This window comes from Amblyomma mixtum, chromosome 7, assembly GCF_055824585.1.
Source record: "Amblyomma mixtum isolate Tamu chromosome 7, ASM5582458v1, whole genome shotgun sequence".
Classification (NCBI taxonomy): domain Eukaryota; kingdom Metazoa; phylum Arthropoda; class Arachnida; order Ixodida; family Ixodidae; genus Amblyomma; species Amblyomma mixtum.
Window position 1 is genome coordinate 65,016,578 of NC_143018.1, and position 8,352 is coordinate 65,024,929.

General features: G+C 48.5%; 1 protein-coding gene across 1 annotated transcript; it reads left to right on the plus strand.

Moving 5' to 3' along the window:
- The first annotated feature begins 268 nt into the window (after positions 1–268).
- LOC149336326 (uncharacterized) lies at positions 269–8,139 on the plus strand. Its single transcript, XM_089554126.1, has 4 exons — positions 269–1,611; positions 3,428–4,563; positions 5,812–6,014; positions 8,117–8,139. Exons 1-4 carry the CDS (start codon positions 901–903, stop codon positions 8,137–8,139), a joined length of 2,073 nt encoding a protein of 690 aa, XP_089410252.1. The 5' UTR covers positions 269–900.
- The last annotated feature ends 213 nt before the right edge of the window (positions 8,140–8,352 follow it).

Here is an 8,352-nt window from a genome sequence, read left to right on the forward strand (position 1 = left end):
CACCTATCCCATTCAGAAGTAAATATAAATACCGCGAAAATCATGCGTAGCCTATTAACGCTTAGACGTGAACAATACAGTACTTGGATTAGTACATATCAGAGTATACTGATAAAAAAGACCTTGCTAGCAAACATTGAGAGGCTGTCCTCTGTTCACTTCTCTGGTCTCCCCCGTATCTCTCCCGTCTGCAAAGTCCAATAGTTCTCGCTTTCAAAATAGGCATCAAGGGGGACACTTAAGTACCTGCCAGGATCGTCACCCAAGGCAGTTAGACCAATTTACCCCACTGACGTCCTGATTACAACCGTAGATGCTTTGGAAAAAAATTAAAAATTGGTTTTAAGAAAAGAAAATGGGGCTGTAACTTTCCAATATCTGGGTGGGCACCTCAACTACGCCGCGAGGGAAGGGAGGAAGGTGGAAGTGAGAAAGAAAGATAAAAATAGGCGCCGAAGTGGATGGCAGCGGAATAATTTCGACCACTTAAAGATTTTTAACGCGCGCTGACATAACACAGTCGCCTTTTGCCTTTCGCCTTAATCGAGGCGCGGTTGCCGCAGCTGGGTTCGCACCCGAGTATTTCGGTTGAGTGGCATAGGGACCTTACCACTGATTTACACTCGTCGGTATTTAAAAAATTGCGTCCATACACGCGGACGCCGAGCGGCGATGGGTTTATGGCCGACGAAGCCCGCGAGTCCAGCATCGAAAATTATTGTTATTGTTAGACTGCTAGACAGAATATGAAATTTTCGTTGCTGTTGCTGCTGACCAGCTGGAAAGGCGCTTACTTGGTGTTTTCTTTTTCTTTACTTTTGTTCGCGTTCAAAAGAAAACGTGGCCACGCGTAGCATTCGAACGTGCTGAAGAAGAAGCAGCACTCCAGCGGCGTCGGCCATGGATCCCGATTCTGCGTCCAAGGAAACCACGAAGGTGTCAAAGTCCTCCAGAATCTCCAAGAGGGCGAAAAAGAAATCACCCCAACACGCGAAAGACACGGAACGGGAGAAGGACTCGTCCAAAACCTCGCATAAGAAGCGAAAAAGAGGCGCCGAGAGGTCACCCGAGCATCGCAGCGACACAAGAACACAAGTCGCCGATGATGGTAAGCAGGCTCCTGACCAGACAGGCACGCGTAAAGCGCTCACCGAGACATCCACAATTAGAGCAGCAGGCGTTCCTGGTACCAACAGAAGCGATGAGCAGCCAACGTCGTCCCAGCTCCCGACTACTGAGCGGTGTGACGTCACCGCGAGCCAATTACAACCGCTCGGCCTCATGGAAACCGAGCGTACCGTAATGCCACCTTCGAGCGAGGGCCAAGCGCCGCTTCCAACAGCAAGCAACTCAGGTGCTGCCCCAAGCGGCGTTCCAGGTGACTTCACCACCGTTCCAGCTGAGCAAGTCCAGAGCACTGACGCAGAACCGCACTACACGACGCGCACCATACGCAACGCGATTCGAGTCCAAGTGGGCGTCGAGGCTGAGGAACCGACCAAACCAAGCTTCCCTGCAAGCCAGCCGAACGCAAGGTCTCTGAGCGCGCGTGCGCAGCCCGCCGTGGAGCGTCCTGATGAGGGGCAGAAGCGCTCGGGTCTTCAAATTATGGTAAGCAACGCATCCAGAAACCGAAAGATAAGTTTTTAGCAATTATTGTGGACAACAGCATGACTGGTTTCAGTACTCCTTCTACCACAAGCCTAGCTAGGCCTCACAGAAAGCCCTGATGAGAACATGTTGCATTCGAAAGGCCAGACGTTGATAAGCTCACAGAGTTTTGCAGTTAATATTTGCATTGTACCCCTTCAATGGCGCACACTTCCAGGACGTCGTTATATAAGTATGAGCCCGTATAAGCATAAGAAAACAACATCCGTTTAATAGTGGGTGTTCGTTTCTCGGAATTAGTAACAGTTCTCGGAAGTAGTAGCACACGTCTGGCAAAGGATTGGCGGTGCAGCTGCCACCGTCGACGCGCGCGCTCGTTCTCCCGCTACTGTGTGACGTCACTGTTGCTATGCACAACAGCGCCCCCCTTCGGCGCGCTGGTTGCTAAGGAAGGGAGGAGGTCGCGCCGCTAGGCGGAGGAGAGTCCACAGTTCACCAATGTGTCATCCATCGGCGGGAAAGCCTTCCGGCCAACTTGTGATTTATAATATCACGGTTGAGAGAGAGAGAGAGAGAGAGAGCATTATCGGACACTGGCCCTGATTCCAGCCTCATATCGGATAATTAAGCCCATATCGCCCAACACAGTAACGATATTGGCGACGACCACTGGCCCCAGTATTGAGCAGAGTGCAAGACAGTTACTGCGCCTTTCATTTCCCCGAAACCTCTTTTAGAGCGCAGTTCTCTGGCGCTCGTTTCTCCGTTTCGCGGCGTTGCCGTCGCCGTTGCCGTCGCCGTTGTCCGTTGTAATCAGGAGTGGACACCTTTGTCGTGCTTTAAGCTGCGAAACCAATGGAGCGGGAGATTGGAAAGCATATGGTAAATTCGTAAATTGATTTTTGAGGAAAAGAAATGGCGCAGTATCAGTCACACATTTTGGTGGACACCTGAACCAGAGGGAAGGCGCAGAACTGCCCTCTTGGAACAGTGGACACTTTAATTGGCACGATTCTAGCGCACGGACGGACACCGCGAGCATGGACGAACACCGCGAGCATGAGCCATTAAAGGCTTTCGCCTTAATGAAGCTGTTAAAGTGGTTCATTACTTCTTGGGTAGGAACAGGCACCATCGTTCACTGGTTCTAGCAGCTACAGGGAATCTAGCCCTCTTGGATACAGCACGGCGCCGTTCGTAATTCTTTACCTGGATGATAACTCATGCAAACCGACCAGTTGAGACATTCTACACCGACGGCGTGTATAGCGCCAGAATTAAATGGAGACCATATGCAAAAGTACACGCCATGAGCGCTCTAAGGAAAAAGTATTCGAGCTCTGCATCGCGATCCAGTCACGTGATATTAATACTAGAGGACAGATCACGCACCTCTTTTCATTGCCTGAAACATTTTAGGCCAGTCAATTATCTCACTGCGCAATAATAATTTTTCTACCGCATACTCACATCCTGCAAAGTTATTCCGCTGATACGTGTGAGATGCCTTGAACTTCCAAAATTCTCAATGCCAAAAGTTTCATAAGGTCCCAGCTACGGATGCAGTGGCCAGTTACTTATTTTTAAAAATAACTGCGCCGGAATATATATTTAATGAATAAGACCTGTACAGCAAGCGACTTCTCAATTTTGCTCTCTTAAAATGTCTAGCTCTTCTCACTGTCACAAGCAAAGGGAAGTCCGCATACGCTATACAGGCCCATGTGCTTCTAATACATCAGACATATCGACACCCTTATGTTTGTTCACGGAATAGTGGAGAATTAATTCATCTTCCCATGACACACTCTTTCAGAGTCCTGATGCCACTAATAACCGCGTGTGCATGAAGACCTGCGCCGGGATTCCCTGCGTCTTTCTGGCCTTTATAGTGACGGCGCTTTTGGCATTTCGAATGCGCGTCGAGAACCGTCACTACGAGACCTGCGACACGCTGGCATGCGCCGCCTACTCGAAGCGGCTGCGAGAGTCCATCAACTCCTCAGTGAACCCTTGCGACAGCTTCACACAATACGTCTGCGATGGCTGGAGTAGTCGCTATGAGGTCAGCGTCAGTGACGATGCACTTCTGTACACTCTCACCCGTGTGTCCCACATTGTTCAAGATATGAAGGTACCCAAGAGTGGACAAAGTGTGATGCAACGCGCAGCAGCGTTCTACCTCAGTTGCGAATGCGTTGGAAGAGCCCGCTGCAACGAACTGCCGAACGTGATATTGGCCCTGCAAACGGCGAACATCGTGTGGCCTCTCAGGGCGCAGCATCCAGATCATCTCCGGACCCTCCTGCACCTGTCGATCAGACTTCGTTGGGATGGCATCCTCAGTGTGGATGTAACCTCTAGTGGGCGAAAAAAGAATGTGCTGTTGCGACCATCACAGGAATTCTACATATTAGGCCGGAGGGCAAAAGAGCATCTTCGCTCCCCTGGCAGCAGGGAACATTATTTCGAAGTTTTGAAAAGAAACCTCATGGTAGCAAGCAGCACTTTAACTCACGGTGATTCGGTGACATATAAGGAAACGCGAGACCTTGAAGATAAAGTTTTGTACTATCTTTGGAGTAGCACGGCCACACATAAGCCGTTGAAGGTGAATGACTATTATTTGCACCAAATGGTCCCAAACCTGACGCTTGAGCGGTGGAAGCTAGCCTTGCTGGACTACGGAGTGGTGACGAACGAGGATGAAGATGTCCAGTTTCTCACCAATTCACGTCCATTTCTTTACGAGTTCTTGAAGATGTGGGCAGAGTACGGTGACAAGGAAATGCACCTTCTGCTGTCCTGGTGCACGGTTCAGGTGGCGGCGTGGTTTGGAAACCAGGAGCTTCTCTTGAACTTCTACGGCACCAGGCAGAAGTTGGATCTCGGGCATGGCGCGTTCTGCTTCAGCAAAACATTCGTGGTCACCGGCGCCGCCTTGCTTCACAGGTGGGTCGTAGTGTACCACGCGCTGATAGTTTTGGTTTTGAACTGTGGCAATACTTCACACCTGTCCTTTAGAAAAGTGAAACCAAGTTCTTGCTTAAAGAGGTTCCGAGACAGGCGCAAGCATGTTTCTGGTCCTTTCCTCTGGATTCCAGAACTAGTTAAATCTCGCAATAACTTGCATTCTAACGGAGAGTCAACTCTTCGTTGGGGGAGCTAGCAGTGGTAGATAAAATGAACTTTGGTGATGTCCAAATGAAGCTCAATTGGCAATTGTGTGGCATTTAGACTACCTTGATAAAGAATTAAATGAATGACTTTCAATCGACGAAGCATTTTTGAGAAAAATGTGCAAAATTTTGGTCCGAAGACAAGACTGATAATGCATCAAGATCGAGGATAATTTTTTCAGAGCAGCGATCAGAAAGCCTAAGTACTGCTTCGTAACAGTGCTGGCTGTCTTTTATTCCAAAGCCGTTGAATGCGCTGCCTATTGAGCGACTATTAAGTGCAAGTCTCGGAGGCAGCGTGACAGGAGTACCAGAGGCAAACGAACAATAATTTGAAACAGTACTGCAGGTATCATTTTGATGTGGTTAATTATGGGGTCCCAATATTATGAAAAAATAGTTCTCGAAGCATCTAGCAAAAGGATTAACTGCTAGTTATTTTCTTTGTATCCCTATTTCATGCAAAGATGTGCGTGTAGATGGGAAGAGGGAACCTTGTCCGTTGCAGTGTTGAATAGCGCATACAGGATTGTGCAAGCAGACCGCACTGCATCGCTTTCAGCAATTTGCCGGCTATATGAAAAAAATCCCTGTACGAGTGAGGGGAAAAACATTGGGACGGTTTTTTCATTCGTCGCTTCTCGTGCGGATTGAAGTGCACTCCGTTTGTCGCTTGGATGCTACTACATGCGGGGACTCGGCTGTTTTGTGTTTCTGCATATCGCTTGCGCACATCGCTCATACCCTTCCCTTCTGTCCGTCCTCTGAAAGTAGCCTTTGACTTCACATTTTTCTCAGAGCGCTATTTCCACTAGCACTATGTATGCCACGCCCAACGACCAAGAGTAATGGAGATTCGTTTCGCCGCCAGTTGTATCTAAGTCTGCATTGCACCACGATGGGGCCGCGGTGACGACGTAAGAAACTAGAACAGCGGGCGGCTTCCTGAGCCTCAGAGATGTTCGGTTCCATTATTTCATTACACCATACAACTGAACGAACACATCGCGCACATTTTCAGGTTCAGCGGCGCCACTCTCCCCGGCAATCTTCGGCCAGAGGCTCGGGCGCTTATTCGGGACGTTCGTCACTCTCTGCGTCGGCAGCTTCTCCGCTGGAAGCTTCATGATGAGAACCTGACCGTGGTCCACGACTGGAACTCGACATCTGTTGTGCTGCAGTACTTCGAAAAACCTGGAGGCGAGAACTACGACGACAAATCAGGTATCTATGCGCGAACAGGCGCTTGTGCTACGGCTGGCGCGAAAGCAGTTCCCAGAAGGCCTACAGTTGCCTTGCAGGCAATCAAGTTTTCAGGAAATCAAGAGACATACAATGAATGAATCCTTTAAACTGCAGCATACTGGTTTTCTTTGATCGTCGTGCGGATGCTGGTACATTCAGGTACGTTCTGTCACGCAGACGCGCCGTTCTGTCGCAAAACGTCGGAAATCCCGCAGCGCTGCGGCTACAATCGCGTCATGTGAAACAGCCATAAAACCTTCAAGTAACGTGAGGTGTGCCGTGCTGACCTGCATTAGCTCCTGCTGCGAACTGCGCTGTCAGGGTCACGCGTGCCTCCTATCACTTTGCTATCATTTGCGCCGAAGACCACGCGCGCCGCTCGACAAACCCTGTTGTTTCCTGCTCTGTTTCCTTGGCTTTAAAAACGCAAGCCATTGAACAAACTCCGACCATTTGCCCCGGCTGCTTGACTGGTTTGGTTCGGCCCGGCGCTGCCGCCGACCGGTTGCTACAGCTCCCATCATAATTATTTTTTATATACTGGATACGTATGGAAAGGTACAAATATTAACCACATTTGTGCAAACATTACAAAGCTGTGCACAACAAAATTGCACCGCGCGGTTAGGCTTCGCCAATTGCACAGTCGTGTTTGCGCCAGAGGAAGGAAGTGGTTTAGCTAACTAATGCCCGTCTTTCTTTTTTTCGTTTTTTTTCACCTTTCCACTTTAATATAGTATACCTTTACGATATTGTAAACCTAAACCGCGATATAATATTTATTAATGTTAGAGATGAAGCCAGCGTCTTTTTCTCTGGAAAGAATATTTCAGAATAAATATCCGCATGTCACTGCATCGTGACAGTGCCGGGTGAATGGGCAACATTAAACTTCATGCGTATAATTGAACGACGAACTAAGGCTGTTATTTTCCCGCCATTGAACAAAACCATCCCGCCACACCAAGCAATTGTACTGGACTCCCGTAATATAAATGTTGTAGGGAGCTTGAAATGTCTGGGCTCATTTCCTCCTCTCATGTGTCATCGAACGATCGCATGAGCTATTCGGTGACAAAGTTAGTGTGTGTGTGTTGACAGTCGATGGTATCCATGAAAGTTGGCGTACTCATGCAACCTGGCTGGTTGGGGTTAAATTAATCATTGGTCGCGCAAGGTTGCTCGGGACAACTTGGATCGTACAAGCCCCACCGGTGGCCGCACCCGTCATCGCAGGGCGGTGAAGCGTCGCTTAACCGCTGCACCACTGCGCCAGGAGGGGTATCAGGAATCCCAGGGTTTATGAATGTTAAGTAGAGAAAGACCAACACTCCATATATGGGTATTAACCCATTAGTTATCGCTTCCTACATATAAGGCGGAGCGCGGGCTGTGGTACGGCGGCTGCCTTTCAGAGCTTGCCAGCTGCGTGGCATTCGGTTACATCACGCCGCACCACGCGGCGACTGCGTTGACAAAGTGAGCGGGTGGGCTTACGGCTTCTCACACGTAAGCTGTCTTAAGTGTCTCTGCAGACTTTTTCTGAACTCAACTATTGTCAACTGGATTGACGGAAGATAGCAGCGTCCACTTTGAAACGGGGTGGTGGCAGTTGCCACCATGCTGGGCTTTTTTTATGTTTCTTAAATAGTGTTACCGGTGTGATAAATCGTTCAATAAATTCATCTCTTTTTTTAAATAGAGTCTATAATCCTGCACTTGTAACCATACGTCCCCTGCCTGCTTTTAAGCCACCAATCTTCCAGCTTTTTGCTAACGTGTACTGCAGAAACATTGTTTCTCTACCCCGAAGGGTCTCGGGGAGAGTGACTGTACCTGCATCGACATCCGGATCGATATCGCCACATTCTAGTACAGGTTGCTTGGTTTATGGGGTTTAACGTCCCAAAGCGACACAGGCTATGAGAGACGCCGTAGTGAAAGGCTCCGGAAATTTCTACCACCTACAAGATGTTCAATTATCTCTACAGACTTACCACGTGTTGAACTAGTGTCACCTTCTTGGATTAAACTTTTTTGTAGCTTCACGTGTCACCTTCTTGAATTAAACTTTTTTGTAGCTTCGAGTCCTCAGACACCCTGATCTAGCTTCATCGAATAGGGCACTACTCTTGAGTTATCACAGAACGATTCCTTCCGGAGCTTCTTTTTCCATTTTCAATATAGTCCTACAAAATGCTTCTTTTAAATTTTATTAATCCAGTTTTTACGTTCTGCGGGTTGTACTTGTCTTTTAAACTTCATATCTCCATCCTTGCTTCCTGCATACATATTGGTTAGCTTCGTAGTCTCTTCC